This window comes from Lepidothrix coronata, unplaced genomic scaffold (assembly GCF_001604755.1).
Source record: "Lepidothrix coronata isolate B3197 unplaced genomic scaffold, Lepidothrix_coronata-1.0 Scaffold151, whole genome shotgun sequence".
NCBI lineage: Eukaryota > Metazoa > Chordata > Aves > Passeriformes > Pipridae > Lepidothrix > Lepidothrix coronata.
Genome location: NW_016690331.1, coordinates 1,323,403 through 1,344,257, shown reverse-complemented (window position 1 = coordinate 1,344,257; position 20,855 = coordinate 1,323,403). Strand labels below are relative to the sequence as shown.

The window sequence follows — 20,855 nt, the reverse complement described above, 5'->3', positions numbered from 1 at the left end:
GCATTCACTGACAGATTAAAGCTGCAAGAGATCACTTTTGAATTTACTTACCTTAAATGAACTGTGCACTAAAGTTTCATCTAAATCAATGACCACACACTTCTTCCCATAGTCTGATGCTGTCAGTTCTGGCAGGAGGTATTTAGCTGGTGGCTAAAAACACAAAGACAAGAGGAAGACAACAAAAAAAAGTAAAACCTCTATCCAAGGGGCACTCTTCTGTCAACATTACTATTCTAGCAATTACTGGGAGCTGGAATACATGACTTGAAATTCAATGCTTTTCTGGGATCATCTCAAGTACACATATGGAAATTAATGGCTCATGCAATTGCAGTACCCATACAGACTTTTTTAATATTATTTTTTAAATGAGAGGCTTGTTTGGAATGACCTCCAAAGCACTGGAAATGAAAGTGGTAAAACATCATCACTAGCTAAGAAAACCCAGGGAGAAATAAGACATTTGATACAAAAACATCTTTTTGTAGTGACCCCTTCCCTAATGCCTGGTTTTGGTTGCTGTTGTTATCCCTATTCCCAACAATGCCATTTCCAGCCATATCAGGCTGAGGGACATTTACACAAATCGTTATTTCTGTTTGCCAGGAAAGGTGCTAAAGTGGAGGAATCCATCCTGAAGGGAGACAGCATTATTAATTTTTATCTTCTGGGACATGTCTTCACTTTCATTTGCACCACCTGTGAGGGCACTGACCAAATTTCATGTGGATTATGCTCCCAGTCAAGGCATTAAAACTGCAGTAAAGAACCTAAACTAGGCTCTTGTACAGCATGCTGCCCTTTCTGAAAAATGGTACCAATTCCTTGAATTGACAATTTTTCTGAAAGCAATGCAGAAAATCTCATAGTCTTTGGATTGCTCATTTCCCACTTTAACACCCCAGTTAGCAATAAAATTATGGTTACTTTAGATTTTGGTACTGGATACTTCCTGAAATAACAGAAGTGGGAGAGAACGCTTCCATTTGGAGCTGAAACACTGCTGCCTCTCAAAGAAGGTTTTTTTTGATGAAGGGAAAGGATTAGCTTTATGGAAAAGTGTCAACAGGGAGAAGCTCAAGCCTGAGAGGAAATTAAATTAATTTAGAATTGGGTACAGAACTCTAACTTCATTCTTTTGCTATCTTTTTATCTGTTCATGCAGTGTAAGGATGCATCTATCATGGTTTTGTTCCTTTCAGCAGCCCTTTGGAGAGGTGCTGGCAGGGATCTGAGGCCACCCCTGTGCAGGTGACACACAGGTTGAGTCAGACACCTCCACACACCCTCTGGCTGCCAGGACAGATCATCAACCACTGACTGAATTCAGACCTTGTCTTAAGTTGACAGATACTGGCTAATGCTGCCTAATAAGTTCTTGTTTAGAGGAAGCACCTAACAAATGAGATTCTGGACTTAAATAGGTGTCTTTAGCTAAAACAGAAGTTCTTGGGGCATTTTTAGGAGTGTTCAATGCAATTGATTTAGTTCCTTACAATTAATGACGACAACAGTTCCTTCAGCTACCAAACTGGAAGCTGCCTTGCGTACAAGCAACTTGTCTCAACACATTTTCTCTCAGCACAAATCTAACAACAACCTTCAAGAAAAAAACAACTTCTGCCTAATGCCTGTAATGGACCCAATCCATCACAGTCACCCAACCAGGCTCAAATTTATAGGACAGCCTTTCTAGGTTATACAGACAGTCCCACAACTGCTTCAGCTCTAGCTCTGCTTGTTGGCAACTAGGGCCAGACCTAAATTTTAGTTTCTCACTTCTTGATTTCAAAGCCTGAAAGGTATTTAGCACCCCACCTCAATTTTTCACAGCAAGGAGGATCCAAATTTGCAACCTGAACAGACCAAAAGGTTACTGAAAGAAAAATCCAACCCATTTAAAGACAATAATCTTCAGAACCTGTGTTCTGATACTGATTTCTTGTCTTTGAAGATGCAAAAAAAAAGGAGGAACATCCCAAGAAACCTTAAGCATATTTTTTTCTTTTTAAATAATAGTTCAGTTCATTTTTGTACTCTTAGAACTGTATCTAGTTCAAATTTTTGACCACATTAATCTGCACCAGCAGTTCAAAGCCAGAAATTCCTTCTGCTATATGAATTCTTTATCAAACTGAAAATACCTATAGCTATGAAAAATATATGGGAATAGATATTCTTCCATATAAAATTATGCTATGAAAAATAGGAGCACTGTCTTATCAAAGATATCTTTAGTTTTTTATCTGGAAACTGTTACGCCTGTCATCAAGAAAAGGATGGACATCTATCAGGGACTGACTACAAAACGTGAGAACCTTCAACTCTTGATAACCTGAATTTCTTGACTGCATCTGAGACAATCCACGCCCATCTTCTTCAATCACCTGCACCCTCTGCTTTCTCAAAAGCAGTGATAAGAGTTTCTCTCCCTTTTCAGTATTGCATTAAGAAATAATGTGCAGGTATTGACCTAACTTTAACTAACAAAACTAACCCTCAAGGTTTTTCCTGGGGAAACACCAACCCTCCTACAAGCTTTGGCATCTTGGGTTCGATCTGATCCAGCTTCCCTAAGTTCACACATCTGAAGTTCAAAAGAAATGTGTTTCTGTTTCACAACCTGTGTCTCCGTTGCCCTCAATTGTGAAAACACATCTGCACCCCTGATAATCTAACAGGGATAAGGAAACTATTCTGGAGCTGAAGTCACTACAAGTTGTGAGGCTGCTAAATAGCTGGTGTAGGACTCTGGAGCATGGATGACATTTTTGAGGCTTCAGGAACTTAAAGGATTTGTTTGTAAAGTATCAGTCCATTTGTTTTGCTGTTCAAGCTTTCTGATCTAAAGGAATTTCCACATGCCAAGAGTAGCAAAGCTTTGAGGCAGAAACAAGCATTACTCAACACTGTATTTTAATTTCTTCATTAACAGAGACATATCCAAGAAGAGTTCTAATTACCAGATTTCCACCATAGTTAATAGTTATGGATCTTTTATAATTTCTTTTTTTTTTTTCCCCACATAGTAGCTTTAAAGACATCTAAGATGATTAGGATTATTTAATAGTGGCTAACAGCAACTCATATTTACTATGCAATACTCTCTGAAAGGCTGCAGACTTCCACAGAACTCAGCAGAAAAATAACACGTGGTCTCTCAGTACTGTTAAGTCCTAGCTTGGTCTTCAATTCCAACAAGACATAAATTGTATACAAGTTAAACTAGTCACTGTTTGGGATTTATGCATTCCAGCCAGGTCTCATGGCTGATCAGCTCAACAGACCTTGTAGTGAAACGACTGCTGCACTGCTTCAGTCCCGTGGAAATAGTATATTCCCTAAGAAAAAAAAAAAAAAAAAGGGGGTGGTGGTGGCAAGAGAACAGGACTTTTGGTTGAAGCATAAACAGCTGGTCAACACAAATCTTTCAGAAATTTACTGTATAAAACAATCATCAGCTTTCTTCCCTGTAGGCCCATATTTCCCACAGAGACAAGTATCAGAATTAATAAGCCCTTTTTTGTTTCCTACACTGGCAATGCTGTCGAGCCTAAGTGCAGCACACTAATTCACTGTTCGTGGTCCCTTCAACTCACACTCTGGGTTGCCCTCCACAGAGCTAACAGCTTCTCCCAGCAATTACACAGAGAAATACTCTTACAGAAGATAAATGATTTCTACTTAGAACACAGCTGCCAGGAGATGCCAGCTCCTGTTATGGAACAGGCAGTTCCCAAAATTTCTTCTGTAAGTTATAACGAGGAGTCGTCTAAATGTATGTGAGGACAAGTGAAAATCCCAGTGATAAGATTTAACTTCTGCAGGGATTCTGAGGGATAATTCTGGTACCACTCCTTACCAGTGGTATTTTATACTGAACAACTATTCAGGATGTTGCACGAGTGTGGTTTTGTATTTCCATCTACCTCTTTGTTCAAAAGAATTAAAAACAACAAAGCTGCTATGGGTCTACTTTGATTTAGGGGTTGGAACTAGATCACCTTTAAAGTCCCTTCCAACCCAAACCATTGTATGATTATATGAGATACAAACAGGATGAAGTTCATATTTTAAAAACCCCCAAAGTAATGCTGGTTCTATTTTTCTGAAGAACCTCATCTAAACCTGGAATGTTTCTTCCTCAGCAGTTACCTCTATCAATAACCAAGCAAAAAATCCATATTAACTCAATTAACTTTAAATTAATTGCAATTAATACAGGACAAATCTGCTTAGCAGAAGATCTCTTTCACTGCATTGCACATATAAATGCATCGAAAAGCAACACAAAACGCACATAAAGCAATGGAAGCTTTCAAACAGGTGATCTCAGCAGACAGCCAGGTTTTATACAGGCATTATAAAGCTCCAAAAATCCTCCTATTTTGACTGGAGGTTTCCACCTGAAAGTTTATTGAGTGGGGGGAGTGGACAGAGCACTTTTCAGAGTCACTAAGGGGTTCTCTAAGCACTTGAAGTGATGACATTCTCAACGAGCCTCGTAAAAAGTAAATGTCCACTTAATTGTGACCAAGCTCACTCTGTGTTTAGAAGATTTTCCTCCTGGTTTGTAGGAGCCATACAGTTCAAACAGCCCAGTTCTCACCTCTATGTAGCAGAGCATCAAGAACTTCTGCCTTAATGGGTCTCAAACACACAGTTCAGATTTGTCTCAGAGGGACCCTCTGGACAAACAGCCCTTGGAAGACTGGCAGAGAAACACTAATTTTAGGTGTTTTTTTTCCTAACATAACGTTGCATTTTCTTTCCTACCACTTTCTCCACGTGCAGCTCACTTGTGCCTTTATTTAGATGATGACACACTAATGCTGGCTGGGCCCTGTCTGACAGCCAGGAGCACTGTGATACTGGAGAGTAAATGTCACACAACTGCCCGCGGGCAATGGTTGCTTGACAACACTCCCAATGTCCTGCTGGAAGGAGCATCAGATGGCACCAGGGAAGGGGAATTAGTGTGTTTTAAAGTCACCTGCTCGCTGAGAACTCTACGTCACGACTGCAGAGATAAGTTAATTTTACTGCCTTATTAAAGTGCTGGGAATATAGGTCAGCAAAATTACAGTTGAGCTTAAAAAAAAAAAAAAAAGGAGGAAAAAAAAGAAATCCCTTCTTGAATCATTCATTTCCCTACCAGTACCCAAATCTAACACTGCAAAGACAATGTCCTAACAAAGCACCTCATTTCACTGCTGTACCTGTCAGAGCTGTACTCATTTATTATTTCAAAATTTTGTTCTCTTTGAATTCTTTTTCTGTTAATACCTACGCTCACTCTTAGCAAAGATTTTATTCCAGGTCAGAGCACAGCCAGAACATGTTTCGTGTTCAAATAACTACCAGCAGAGCAACAACAGTCACCTAACTGAATTTGGCAGGTATGTAAAAAGAAAAGTAATTCAGGAATCTGTATTTTCATCCATCCAAACTCTTCTATTTCTAGACTTGCATACAGATAAATTCCATGCGTGTACATGTGTGTGTATTCAGACACACAAATCTATGCATGAGCCATATGAGAAATACCAGGTAAGCAACAAAAAGTAATTCCCAACAGTTCCTAAATCCAAGAAAAACTGGTGAGAGAGGGAAGATGTGCACAGTCACAGCGAGCTCCTGACACTTCTGCTCTGCAGCATGGACAGGGTTCTTACAGGGGGTTTTGTAATGTTGGGCTACGTGAGAAGGAAGGGAAAGAAGAAAAAAAATGGTATCTTGGGGAGTATCCAGGTCTTTAAAGGCTACCAAATATCTCAAACTAGAGGGCTGGGTCAGTAACTCAGCACATCAGCACTGCTATTTTCTGGGAAACTCTGCATAATAAAGTATTATAAACAGCAAACGAGCTAAAAAAAAAAAAAAAAGTATTTTCAGATTTACAAAGCCTAAGCCTTCAACCTCATTAAAAAAAAAGGCAAAAAAGAGCAGCTTTTTGACCAAAAAAGGTTAAAACTAATTAAATTAAAAGCTTCAGTTCGAAGAACTTCTTTTTTTCCCTTCCTTTTATTTAGCCTTGAGAAATAATTCAGATGCCAAACAGCATTCCAAGTTTAATCCAGGCAAGATAAACAGAAATACTAAGGCCCATAAAACAGCAGCTGATATCAAGAGCATCATCTCAAACAAGGGCAGTAATGCAGCTCTAGTCAGTGTACTCTGTTTTCCTGAAGTGACTTGTTTCAAATAAGTTTCACAGTTTCTAACTCTTCCTTTCAACTGGAATATTGGGAAAAATGAGAGGAAAAGGTTTTTGTAACTGTGTCTCACATAGTGGTGATGAGTCACCTTTTGCCTCTATTAAAATAAGTAACTTCAACTTTTAGAGCACTTCAAGCGTTTCCAAAATGGTAAAAATTCAGATGAAATCCACATAAAACCCAAACTCTTCTTTTAGTCCCTGTGGAACACGTGCAGTTCAATTCATCTCTGAGTATACAACATCACAGACAGAACATAAAATCCTTTTGTTAACATGCAACACAAAACAGACCTGTTAGACTGCAACATAAGATGAAACAAAGCAAAAGTTATGAAAATTATTAAAAGAAAAAGGGATAAAAATACATACACTTGGTATAGGCATGACCTGCATCTGGTCACCCTGGGGAAAAAGAAAAAAAAAAAATCACTGTAAGGGTAATGGCTTTTAAAGGGTAGAACAAAGGTCTGGAGCAGTAAATGTAGCACTCAAACATTTTAAACCAAAAGTTCAAAGTATTCAAGAAACCAGGGTAAAAAAAATAAAAACAAGGTCTTGCATTTTAGTTGCTGGAATGATCTGTTAGTACACTGGTATTTATGATTTTTAGGAGACTGGACTGGTAAAACCCATGCTATGATTAATAAGAGATGGCAATTAGAAAGTACCTGTATTTACTGTAACTTTTTCAGCTTTAAGATCTACTAACGGGTATATTTGTCAGTTTTCACTGCAGCAGCAAGAGGCTGAGCCAGACCTTGGTAGCAGGGCAGAAACCCACTCCTTGAACTGAACTTCACTTGAGACAGCTGACTCAGAAAAAACAGCATTTTCACCCAGGCAATATAAAAACTAACCCAAGAAATCTCACTTTCTTCACCCAGAAAGAGGCAACAGTATCAGAGCTCTTCCCATGGTCTCACTTTTTGTCATGTACTTGGGAGAAGGCAAGAAAATCTTGGCCAGATTGACTTCTTCTTCCCTTCCTGGGTCCTGATATACAGAGACAAGGACAGCCCCAAAATGGAGAAACGCTGGTCACAGGGTCACTGACCCAAATATGTAAGGGATTGTGGAAAATGGGGACAAGTATTTGCTTTTTGGTAGCCACAGCACAAAAAAAAAAAAAAAGGAAGCTGATCCTTCTAGCGTAGATATTACTTAGGTAGGTGATTTAATTCTTGAATACTTGGACAAAAACAGAGGCTCTGACTTCCAGCAGAGCAATTACTGAAAGAGCTGTTTTCAACATTAGCACAGCCTCTTCCAGCTGAAGAAGTCTTGTGCTTACTTGTTTTGATGTCTTACTACAGTGTTGACACATCTCTGACAAAGAGAAGTAATTCAATATTAAAGTCCTCTTTTTTTAGTTGCTAAAACATCAGAAATTTTTACTGAAGTTCGACCAAAATCCTGAGAAGCTGAAGAAGCAACTGGAGAGCAGCAACGACCACGAACTATCAAAACCTTTGCACTAGTAAAAAGTACCAATGATTTCTAGAAAAACACACACACATAAACTGGCAAGAATCCACGCTTCCCTCAGGGCAACAGCAATAAGAAAAGAAAAAGATTATAATTCAGTACGTTGATGTTCTGTTAGCAGAACTGACTTCCATGGGAATCCAGAACTGAAGCTGCTACAGGACTTGCATTACTGTTTGCTTTATTTTTCTCACAGAATTTCATAAATAAATAAATAAATAAATAAATAAATAAAAATAATAATAAAAAAGCAAGAGGAACTCTAAAAGAACCTCTGCAAACATCAAAAAGGTAAAGATGAGAACAGCAAAAAAACCAAGCAGAAAGATAACTGCACGAGTCTGCTGGGAAATTGCGAGTGCTCACCAACAGGCAAATGTTTTTTAAAAACCAGCCTGCTATGGGAAACTTCTTAAAAGTGTCCTGCATCATTTCCTAATGCTTTGGAACAGGAAGGGGAATAGGTCATACCGGTATCGTTTGAAATACATGACAGATGACTGCATTTGTTGAAGGCTTTCCACGAGCTCCTCGTGTTGGGAACAGGACAAAGCTGTTCCTAGAATGCCAAAATTTCCCTATTGTATCGCTAAAATAACCCAGGAACTGATTTGTCCAACCACTGAAATCAGGGTTGTTTTTTTTTTTCACGGCACACTATACACAGATGAAATGATAAATCCTATATTTTCCCTCAGCTGCGTAATTTTGGTTTAGAGACACAACATTTCCAGTACCATGTCATTCATTAATGCTGTCTGTGGTCTTGTGTGGGATCAATGAGCACCAAGTGACAGGTCACATTATTTTGCCTTTTTTTTTTTGAGAACAGTCTGTATTCAAAGATAAGGAGCTGTTTCATTTTAGAGAAAAATCTGTTATTTTGATCAGCTTCATCATATCCATTTCTTTAACACAAAGCGTATTCTAGACCATGACAGGTTTTTTAAAAACAGTAATATAGTTGCTATTGGACTCTTTCATTGACTTTCAATATTAAGCTTTGTCTCTTAATCTAGAGGACTTTTTGGGAGGCAAAGAAGGTCAGAATGAGTAAGCAATGAGAGAGGAACCAAGCACAGCTATGCAGAGGGGGGTTTGTTTTCTAAACAGATCTTCCATACCACATGTTGATGTTGGCCAACAGAACCAAACATTAGGAACTTTCTTGCTCAGATCAGCAAAGGTTAAGCAGGAGAAAAAGTACTAGGATTTGCATTAATCTCAGTTATCCTCTTCCACACTGGAGAGTGAGAGTGGCTTCCACATCCGTTCAGAAAGCGCGTCACTGATGGTCTCCTCCTCAAACAGAGCTTGTGCTGCTTCTCAAGGTCTCCTGCATGAAGGAGATACTACTTTGCCCTCAAGAACGTGCTCCCTACAAGCTGTTTTTCTCATCTTGCTGGACCATATTCATGTGGGATAGAGAAGATCCTTTTTCCTGCACTGTGTTAAAAACAGATTCCTGAAGCAGAAAACAGTGTTGGAGACATGACCATAGGTCATCGAAACAGTTTTCCAGCATCACCTTGGAAGATGATGGTGCAGCAAAAAGCAGTGGGGAGAAGAAGCCCTGACTTCTGTAGTCGTTAGGATGGGTGAGGTGGGAATGCAGTTACTGGGAAAGCAGCAGGGGCAGCTGATGCCCCCAGAATAAACCTCCTCCTAATTCTGTCTTCTTCCCTGTTGAGTGTGGATCAAGACCTTCTCCTCTACTCCAACAAGTATAAAAAAAACTTCCCTCATTCATGCTTCATCTCGTTAACACGAGCCATCTGCCTGATTTGGATCTCACTGTGAAACAAAAGCAAGGATGACTCCAGTGGAAGTGGGTTGTGAGTGAAATGGCAAAGTGCCGATAGACTTGTCAGAGCTGCCTCACCCACCAGGGCTGAGAGCAGAGGGAACAAAAAGCTATTTTGCATCTAGCTGTGTTCACCTCTCTCTATCTGGATCCCACTCCTTGAAGCCTGAGTGAATGAAATCTGTTATCTGCAAACACCTCAAAACTCAGATAACAGACTTAACCCAGAAGGAAAAAAACTTACATCCAGAAGCACGCCCAGAAAACGCACAAACTGAGTCAAGTTGCCAACAGAAGAATAGGAATTAGGACTTGAATTTATTCAGAAGAAAACAAAAAACAATTCCCCTCTTCCAACACTCTGGCCTCCAAACAAAAAAATGTGGCTGGAAGGTGTTGGGGAGCTGCCTGCTGCTGAGGAGGCAGGAAAAAATTACCAAGGGTTTCATGAGGCTGAACATTGTGTGCTCCCAGTGACACATCTGGCTCAGCATCCAAGCTGCAGGCAGGCTGATATACCCACTGTCACAGACATTACATCTCCACAATACATCTTCATGCTGTGCTAAATAGCTGCTGCATTTTAAGAAAAACAAATATACCACAGTTTCAGTAAATACAAGTTATTGTTGAAAAAAAATGTTGTATTGAAACTTTAGAGACAGAATGGACCATTCATTACCAGTATTAGAGTCACACTTGGACAAGCAGCTGCTCTGTGAGGAGAAGGTTTAAAAGTGAACTCAATACTTTAAAGAAGTTTTTGGGCTTTTTTTTCCCCCTAGCAGAACAGAAGTCAGTGCTGAAAAAAATTGTTTATTCAAAACCATGCTTAATTTGGGGTTTCTTCCAATCCTATGAAGAAGTGACATGACACTTGACATGTCAAGCATCATCAAGTCACATCATGAAGCACTGATTAATCTGAAGCACTGATTTCATTTTTTCTAGTACAGCCAAATAATAATAATAATAATAATAATAAAAATTAAATCACACAATGCAATTACTCTGAACAAAATTTCACAACCGTGTTTTCAATTACTTTATAGAATACTCTCCCCTGCTTTCCTTCCTTTTGAACAGGTCAGCATTTAAAGAATCAAGATTCCTGATTAGAAGGGAGTCAGCTTGTCACATCAACTTCAGGTTCAAGAATATGCCAGAAGCAACACAGAACAAACACTGAAATCCTCTGAAACCAGCAGTTGTCTTCCCCACTCCTTCCCCTTCCTCTGAAGTCTTTATCACCAGTTTTCATGTAACAACTCCACTGAACAGTAAAGACAGAAGGAAAGTACATCCAAGCCATTTTATATGAGTTTCTAGTGGTAACTGTTTATTGAGCAATGTTCTTTGTCCATTTTTGAAGGAAAGGGTCACAACACATGAGCTGACTGGGCCATGGCCAGAGGTGAACTGTGATGTGGTAATTAGTTTATAAAACATATAAATCAGATAGCAGATATAAGTAAGTGATCATTTGAGCAGCAGTTCAACAGAATTCTAATCTGGCAATAAGAATAATGCAAAAAAGAGCTTTAATTTAACAGCAGAGGGGTTTAAGCAATGTGTTGTCAACCTTTATTTTTTCTCCTGAAACAGGTAATTTGGTCATTCCTGGACACTTAATTTCACCAATTTAGAATCCAAAGCCCACTGTTGCATGTACTTTCCCCCATTACTTATAATTTCTGAATCTAGACAAGATGCTCAGTGTAACTCCATCGAATTCAAGCAGCCTGCACAGTTCTAAAACAGCTCTCCTGGCAAAAAGCACCACCCTGACAGGGTAACAATATTCAAACATACCCAAGTCTTCAGTGCTCTTTTTCTTTCTTTAAAGAATTTCTTATTTACACTGTGTTAGTACTCAATAAAAACAGCACATAAAAACATATACAAAGCTTATTAGTCTTTAATACTGCATTTAAAATAGCCATGTCACAGACTTATTTTACACTGAAGAACCACCTAAAAGTTCAGCTGTACTTGATTTCTTCTAGAAAGGTTTGAGTATTTCTTCAACAAAAGTTTGAACTCTCTTCAACATGTTCCTTCAATTTTTTAACTCTCTTAAGTTTTAACCTGGTAATTCTATGAATGCTTCTCTTCCACATACTCCTTGAAGTTTTTCACTCAAGTTTTAATCTGCTAATTCTACGAATGCTGTGATTTGTGTCTTGGTCTTGTGTACAAGTGTTGCACAGCTCCAAAACTGCTCACTGAGGCAGCAGAGTGGAGATGGAAACTTGTGTGAACACATGAGCCAATCACTCACTCAAGGCCTAAGATTTATTTAGAAAATAATTAAGTGTTTTAGAAAATACAATCTGGAAACTACCGACTCCAGACCATTTTTACTCATGTTTTCTGTAGCAAAAATAAACTTTGTTTTATGTTTTTCTTTCTAATGAACTCCCATTCTCTCTCAGCTGTAGTTTTGCCAGTAGTCTCACTTCAGCCTACTTTCCATTCCCCAGCACAGTGGAAAGGGAAATTTTATTAGTTTCCCACTCCTTTTGTTTCTCAGATGAATGTGTGTGCACATGCTACACACTACTCAGCTTTCCCTTCAGCACATCCAGGCTGGATTTCCCTCATTTCAGTCAGAATGTACCTTGGCTAGCAGAGTAAGTCTAAAAATACATGTACAGTTCCTCCTCTTGGCAGAATTCTCAGGGCACTTCACCTCTGCTTGAGCAGTTTCAGCATGAACTGCTCCAGTTCAGACTTCACCTCCACACGTACTCTCAGTCTCCATCACCTTAATCTGCTTTCACCAAGCAGTTCCTCTGCTCTTTCTCCTGAGCTTTTCAGAATTCAAACATAACCAGCAAAATCCAAGCCAGGATAAAATGGACTGGACAAAGGTGGGTAAGGAATCTGCTGCATCAGACATGAAAAATTAGGTGAAAAGCAGGAGGGTGATTCTGTGATTTCCATTTCTGCTATTATTCCCCACCATGGATACACCTATATCTCCCATTTCAAAGTCCTGGAAAACTGTATGGAAAAGATGGCACTCCTGTGTTTGGCACATTGAACTGAAATTCTTCAGTTCATGAGACAAACGCTCTCAGTGTTACCAGAATTAAAAAGAACATATAGAATCATTATGTGATTCTGTGAACATGGCAAAGCAATGTAATTACTAGAATTCAATCAAAGTAACATTTTGCTGTTACACAAAACGCTTTGAAGTGCTAAAATTTCTATCAGTTGATTTATTTAGGTAAACAAAGCTTAATAATAGGGAAAAATGGCCAAAAGCTGATAATTCTGGATTCAGCATGTATTAAACAGAAGTGAACTGCTTAGGGAAAAAGGTCCAAATAATGGTTCTCCCTCTTGTTGATTTGGTTTTTTTGTCACTAAAACCCTTTTTAAGTGATATTTAAAAGGTTCCACTACGCTCCAGTGGACACATTTTAACCTTCCTGTAATCAGGAAAGGGAACCAAAGCCAGAGACAACTCAGCAGCTGAAATTTTATGAGAAGTCTACCTTTTTTTAGTGTCTTAAGTCAGGTTTTAAATGTTGTTTGCTTATAAAATTAGTACTGCCAACACTGTCTACGGAAATACTGGTTTTAAACTGCAGCTGAATAGAAAACATTAGCAATTCACCACCGAGACAGTAATTTTTTCTCTAAATCATAACAGGTTTCCCTCAGGTTAAGACAAACCTTTGGGAGCAGAGTTAAACCTTGGTTACAAAAGACCCGTATGACAGCAAAATAAGATAAAATCCTGACCTTCTGAAGTCCTCCATTCTCCTCCACCAAAGGAGGCAGAGCACTGGTGCTATTGGTAGATGGTGGTTCGACATTGTAGTCACGAAAGCAGCAGAATAAGGTGCTAAAGATACTTCGACTCCTCTGCTTCTTCAAGCTGATATTACATTGGGACACTAGAGAAAAAAAAAAAAACACACACAGCAGAAAAATAAATTCATGTATACAGACCTGGTTTTCCAGACCACAACAAGTGCATTTAAGAAGTATAGTTATTATACTCAGAAGACTTCAGCAAGATAATCCTGCAGAGATTCTCCATCATGCTGGGACCCACTTCCAAATCAACACATTTTTCCCTTGTTAGACTCATGTGGTGATGTCAGCCCACTACAATCATACTGAGACAGTACACTGGGAGTTTTCCAAGTAATATCCAAAGCAAACAATGTAAATACACACAATAACTTGCTGCTGAAATGTGTCTCTGGACTGAGGAAGCAGAATATCTAAACCCAAAGAAAACCACTAAACGCCTGCTGATGCCCAGGCATACTTTCCATCCAAATACAGCATCATGTGTGGAACATTTAAAACTTCTGCAAGGGTCAGGAAAAGCTCTGAGGTGTTTCTGAGTTTCCCCTGTTACTGTTTGACAGCACTGCTGGAGGACAAAAAGACACAACACAGAGGCAGTGCTGGGAGCTGCACCACTGGCTGCAGGAACAAGGCTGCAGAGGGTGTTACTAAATAAACAGGAGCCCTGGCCTTGCTTTTCAACTTGTTTATTGGTCCACCAGGATTGAAAAAAAAATACTAGCTTGGTAAAAAAATTACATACAGATCACTGAAAGCAAGTGTAGCATTTTTAAAGACTGAAAACTGTAGATAAAAAGCAGTTTGGAGGAAAGAAATGCACGTAGGACAGCTGGGGATTCCCCTCAGATTCAAACTCCTGAGAATTAATCTTGAATGCACATAAAAATAAAATGGAGTAATACAGAAGAGTTGAAAAAAAGTTTTAGAGTATTTTAAGTAATATTTGATTTGATGACCAAATATTTTAATGATCTGTTGTTATACTTCTAGGTATTACCTACCTAGAAGTATTTGTTTCCTGTGCTGGGTAGGAAACCAAACACTCCCCCATCCCAAAGTTAGAGGGTGAGTGGAATTCTCAGTGAGTCCCATCACACACATCAATATACAATTCCCCATCTTTCCTCCCCTCTCAGATTATTAGAGGACTGCCACACCTACCTGAATGTACAAATATATCAACACAAATAACACAATTATTAATACATAAAGAAAATTTCAGTGGAAGAAGGAGCTGTGTGTGGAATGGAACTGATCTCCCTGGAAAACCTGAGGGATGGATTCCATAATCCTCTGTGCAGGTTCACACGAGTGCTCTGACAAGAAAGCCACACAGAACAGATTCTGAGTGACCTTTCAAGTACTCTCTGAAAAGAGAAACTAAATCTTCTGATTTTGTAGGCCCAGCATAAGTTAGACATCCAGACTTCCACCTCTAAAAGCACCTGCGAGGTGTCCAACAAGTCCAACAATGATTTTCTGATCTCCATACAGTCTGTATTTGTGGCCTTTCAGTATATAAAGGGGGCTTACAAAAAAAAAGGGAGAGCAACGTTTTACACAGAGAGCGATAGGACAAGGGGGAACCATTTTAAATTGAAAAATGAGAGATTTAGATTAGATATTAGGAAGAAATTCTTCCCTGTGAGGGTGGGGAGGCCCTGGCACAGGTTGCCCAGAGAAGCTGTGGCTGCCCCATCCCTGGAAGTGTCCAAGGCCAGGTTGGACAGGGCTTGGAGCAACCTGGGCTAGTGGAAGGTGTCCCTGCCCATGGCAGGGGGTTGGAACTTAATTGTCTTTAATATCCCTTCCAATCCAAACTATTTTAGGATTCTGCAGTGAGCAATGCTCAGGCTCAGTTACTAACTGCTATTAAGAGGAAAGTGTACCAGTATCAAAAACTAGAAGTCTATAAAAACTCGCACCATTTAAAAAGTGCTCAGATAAGAGAATAAAGTCAGAATTGTGCACAGATTTGTGCATGTCCATGAGCTTAAGGAAGGTGTTTCATTACTTTAAAAGGCATTTGTAAACTGAAACCAGTCTAACACTGCTTATCAATACTCCAGTCAAACAGAAAACACACACACAACTCTGGCCACTGCTGGTACAAGTTACAGTAAAAGACTCATTCTCAGATTGTCACATTCTGTTTGCAGCAACATGAGTTCAGAAATCCCCAAAGGATGCCTGGGCAGCTGGGAAGGACTTTTTTAAAACAGCAAGAAAACTGGTACTGCAAGCACAAGCAAGTTTGTTGCAATATAATCCAGGCAAGGAGAACTCCTTTCCGACATTAAAAATTGAAATATGCTGGAATTAGAACGGGAAGGACAATGCTGTGTGTCCTGTTCCCTACAGCTACTGCCACAGAAACCTTCCTCATAATTTTTATATTGTTTCCAGCCTCTATTTAAGAATATGAGGGCAAATAATGCCATTTGAATGCAGGTATGAATCACAGCAGCGTGTTTAAACTTTTAACTTGCAGCAGATCAATGGGAGCACCACAACCGTTTCAGAACTAAATTGTATCTTCTCTACTTACCACAGAAAGAGGCAGTAAACAGTAAATTGTCTAAATAAACATTCAAAAATCTCAGACAAGAGAAATACTGATTGGTCCAAACCTTCTAAGAACACTTGGATCAAATCACACATTTGAAATCTGGCCACTCCCTTTCACTTACTGAAATATTTGTTCTAGGAAAAATAATCCTTCATGTTGGTTTTAGTCTTGACAATTTTGCCATTCATAACACAGTGGTGTTTTAAATAGGTCTTTCCACTAATTCAGATGTTATTTTAAAGGGATATTCTTTAAAAATAATGTATTATAGAGGCTTTACTGTGATTTAATAAATGATAATTTTGGATGCAGTGAGGAACTGAAGATCTCAAGTGGACTTACATGCCGTGCTGTATTAACACACGGGGGTATTATCAGAAGTAGAAAAAATCTGCACCATATTTCATTTTTAGCAACTATGACAGTGTTGTGCATCATGGAAAATATCTTCCCCTTCCTTAGTTACACTGAACCACCTGCAATCCCTGTGCTGTTTGCTGGATTTGCTTTTCTTAAAGCAGCGACAGCGCAAATATAACAACTACAAAAGTGAAAAGAAGCATTAATATTGAATCACTACCATGAATCTGGGCATTCTGGATGCCAGTAAATTTTTAAAAAGGCAAAACTTCAGAGGACAAAACCTGGCATTCCTTAAAAGCTTATAGATAAGATCAGGTAGTAACGACACTGGAAGGGTAAACTGAATTAGCTAAACTCCAAGTGTGAGTGGCATCCAGCACATGGAATTTAGGGGACATTTTTTCCCTTCCCCCCGTCCATCTTTTAGAAGTTGCAACTTCAATTTCTGGAGCAGTTCTCAGCAAATTCCACTTTCATGGCTTTGTCCCATTGCATTTTGAACCCACACTGACTTTTAGTGCCCGAAGCATCCCATGGCAGGAAAGTCCACAGCTCTGCCAAGAGTTCAGCTGCTTCATAACTCTGACCCTCCATGTTTCTACAGTCTCTAATTCACATTTTTGAGCAGGAGGAACTAGAACACACACAATATCGAGGATGAAAGGAGAGCACCATGAATTTATACACCCACACAATACTTTGTTCTCTTACTTTCCTAATCTTTCCTAATATCTTATTTGAGTTTTACAACAAGTGAGTGCTGGGATAATGTGATTTTTCATATCTGATTATAACACCAAAATCTCTTCATTAGTAGATATTTCAGGCATTACTGCAAATGTAAATCAAGAATTTGTCTCTCTTCCCATGCAGAAAATGTCACATGTATCTACACTTAATTCCATCTGCTATTTTAAAGGCCAGTCATTCAGAATCAAGCTGCCTTCCTACAACTCTTCACAGTTAGGTTTTAGGTGTATATACAGGTGCACATATATGCACACACATCTACAAAAATGCACAGACAAACACTCAGGCCTTTCCCTTACAAATTTTGTCACCTTATTTCCTTTTCCATATGGTTTAAGGCCACACTGAAGAGCAGACTGCACAGATCCCTGTGTAACTGCTGCCCCAGGGATCTCATGGAGGTCTGCAAGAGCCTTCAGTGGAGCACTTTGTCAAATTATCTGAATTTGGAAAAGGTTACCTGTAGCCAGAGTCAGAAAAAAGAGCACAGCTCTTCCTGTTCAGAAGGGAAGTCCCTCTGGTACAGATTTCCCCTAATTTAGGGGTCTCATCTATAATTTCCAGATGCCATTTCTAAGGACAAGACTCACTGATCATAACCCATGTGCTACCCACCCACTGCTTGTGGGTATGTTAATTCCTGAATTGCCTGGAATCTTCTGGAATCCAAAGCTGGTCCACAGAACTGTGCTTATCAAGGTCTTCTGGCAAGTCCTAATAAACCCACTAAGCCTGGGGAGGGGCTCAAGGAAAGATAAAGGTAAGTTTTAAAATAAACTACTGTACCACGTAAGCTTAGATGGAAGTACAGAACCACACTGGGTGGCTGGAGAAAGAGAACAGGAAGAAAACCACCCCACAACAAAGCCCAAATGTTACAGGTAAATGTTATAATAGAAATTAACACCAGAGGTCATCTACAGCATCTCCTCCAACCTCCCTTCACACAGACCACCCTTGGGAGGCACAAGGGTTGTGCTGCTCCTCTCCCACCAGGACGGTTCCAGCAGCAGCACAAGCCACACAGCAAAGGAAAAGATTTTCCCTCGTGCACCGAATTCTAAAAAAGTTTGGTTCAGGGCTTCTCCCATCACGTTTTGCTGTAGGGGTGTGAAATTTCTACACCAGGTAGTTGTGCAGCCTCGTACAACCAACCCCTCGCTGCCGCAGGAAGCCACCACGGGATAACTGGAAGGCTCCAGCCCATCCCTCTGCAGCCAGGAGTGAGCTAATTACCGCTGGGTTTTTCCTAATTAAATGAATGCAATATCCAGTTCTCCCAAATAATATAAGCTGGGTAATGAAGAGATTTTCCGCTTACAGATGAACTCGCTAAATGCAATAAAACGAACATCTGGGTAGGACGAGCTCTCTGCTAAGAAGTTTGTTTATAGCACAGGATGGAAAGACCCCAGTCAGAATCAAGTGATATTAAACAAAGCCTTTCTTCAAAGAAGCAGTTTTGAAATCTATACATGATTAGAAATGCCTAATTTCTCAAACTTCTTAAGAGGCCGTATCTGATCTTGTTACAGAACTAAAATTTTATATCCTATGTGCCCCGAGACAGAAACAGTTAAGTAGAAAACTATTAACTCGCTTATACAGCTCTTCTTTTTGTGATGTACTGGCCAGGATAAAAATTGTTTTACAATACTTGGTGCCAAATGTGCATGTGATGCCCATGTAACTTTGGTTTTAAATGCCACCTGCGGTTTATTATTGAAAGGTTCAATCTCCCTCGTAAACTTTGCAGAAAATACACAAACGACAAGCCCTGTCACATACCTGAAACAACCACCCACGACTGGTTTAACCTGCAAACATGTACAGCCCAGGCAAACTGCTCTGCTTAAATTCAGCATGATATATCCCAGAATTATCTTAATTTCAACTGAAGCTGGCAACCTTTTTCCCTCCAACAGAATAATTAAATAAATTTAAGGTTTTGGGTTTTCCACTGAAATTATTACTTTGAAGGGAGGGATCTCAGACTAGTTTAGTGAAATAAAAATCTTTCCAAACCATTTAACTCTCCCTCTCCACCAAACACTTTCACAGGCACTGGATGTTTGCTCTGGATGGAGTTGATCACATAGTTATGGGCAAGAAAAAAAGCTTAAATATGTAAGACAGGTAAGGATACGGGGGAAAAATAAGCAAGTAACTTGCTTTTATCTCAGATAATTTCTTTAGGTCACTACACTTGAACCTCAAAAAATGTCAATATGATTTATTTTAGGGAATTTTAGGAAAAATGGAACATTACCCTCATTAACCCATGCCATGACGTTTTGGAAAACAAGCTCAGAAACTGCACCTTCGCGCTAAGATGAAATTGTTGCACAAGAACAGCTTATCCCATTCAAACTGAAGTTACCTAGTGGGTATCAGAACACTACAGTTTGCTTTCCATGCCTCCAAAAGTCCTATAAAAACACAATTTCACACAGTACCTAGGACAAAAGGACAAAACTCATCAGGATGGATGTTAACTCAAGACAGCTAAAGATGTGCAAAATAAAAACCACTTCTGCCTAAACAAACAACGCTTCGAAAACATTTCTGTTGCAGCAGCCTAAAGCTAAAAAAACCTTCTTTTGCCCTACATAAATTATTTATTACAGTCCTCAAATATGGGTGGATTAAGTACCTGCCACTGGTTATTGGATGCTCATATTTTAAGGATCAAAAGCAGTGAAACTCTAAAGTCACTTTTTTAAGACACGACTGGGAACTCAGCACTGCTGTCTCTGTTCAGACTGTGAGGCTTCATGAAACGTAGCCAGTAAATGTTAAAACCAGCAACTGTACACAGAAGCCTCTTAACTGACAAGGAGGGATAAGAAACCATGAAAAGGCTCAAAACAGCACAAAAACCTGACAGATCTGAAGGCAAATTCCAAAACCTTAAAGCTGTTGCTACACTTCAGTCTGCACACCGCGGTTTGGTTGGACACGTATATATGATGGTGTAACCTTCACGTGTGTCAGCTTCTTATATAAGCCATGATTTGAACTCCTCTTGCAGTATTCCAAAAGTCAGGAGGGTTGCTACTGGGAAAGACCGTGTTGAGAGAAATGCATCTGTCAGAGCCCAACTCTTGCATTTGTTCAGCCCGAGTACTGAAGGCAGATCCGCTGCTTCAGGGGCATCCACATTTCTTAATGAAGCTGGGAAGTTAAACACTGTTTTAACAACCCAATTAACCTGCTGAACCATGTTCTGAGTGAAATACCTTCAAGTTCAAATTAAGCAGCGCAGATTTTCCCCACCTCCTGTCCTGCTCAAGTGCCTGACAAGCTGACAGGGCTGCACTGAGACCACTTCCAATTTCGAGGAGCAGCACATGTAGATCTGTATCTCTCCAAAGGACTCATAAGCAGGTCTCCCGTGATCCAGGAAGGAACTAATTAACACACACCACTTTCATTTCTGTGCTTGTATTGCTTGCCACTGGGACAGAAGATGGATGAGAATACAAAGGAGAAGCTGGGAGATGTCCACCTCCAGTAACTCCTCCAAGCAACACGAGCCAGGGAGCTGCTGTGCCTTTTCCTTCTACATAAACAGCTGGACAGTGTTTAAAGAGGAGCTGAATGTGCCCATCCAGCCTTGCTTTCTCCTTGGAGCTAGAGAAGAATCCAAGCCGTGTTCAGTACCTGTCCTGCCCTCACATCCATCCCCCTGGTCCATCCCATGGGAGAGCATCCAGGATGGATGTGCCCTGCTCTTAAAGGCTGACTTGTGCACACTCACTGCCCTTTTACAGAGGGCTAAGAAGCTGCTGAACACCTAAAAAAGGTGCTGCAAGAATAGATAACAT

The 20,855-nt window shown here is 39.7% G+C and overlaps 1 protein-coding gene across 5 annotated transcripts in view; it reads right to left on the bottom strand.

Annotated features, from left to right (window-relative positions):
* The window catches only part of CTDSPL (CTD small phosphatase like), an 84,963-nt gene that overhangs the window by 24,436 nt on the left and 39,672 nt on the right, over window positions 1–20,855 (bottom strand). For 2 of the 5 annotated variants that reach the window (XM_017828654.1, XM_017828656.1), the window contains exons 2-4: window positions 13,269–13,423; window positions 6,593–6,625; window positions 52–153 (exon numbers count right to left, since the gene is read on the bottom strand). In XM_017828654.1, the coding sequence (XP_017684143.1) occupies window positions 52–153; window positions 6,593–6,625; window positions 13,269–13,423 (290 nt within the window). Of the gene's footprint in view, window positions 1–51; window positions 154–3,290; window positions 3,345–6,592; window positions 6,626–13,268; window positions 13,424–20,855 lie in introns of all 5 variants that reach the window. The other 3 variants (XM_017828655.1, XM_017828658.1, XM_017828653.1) reach the window with 2 other exon arrangements.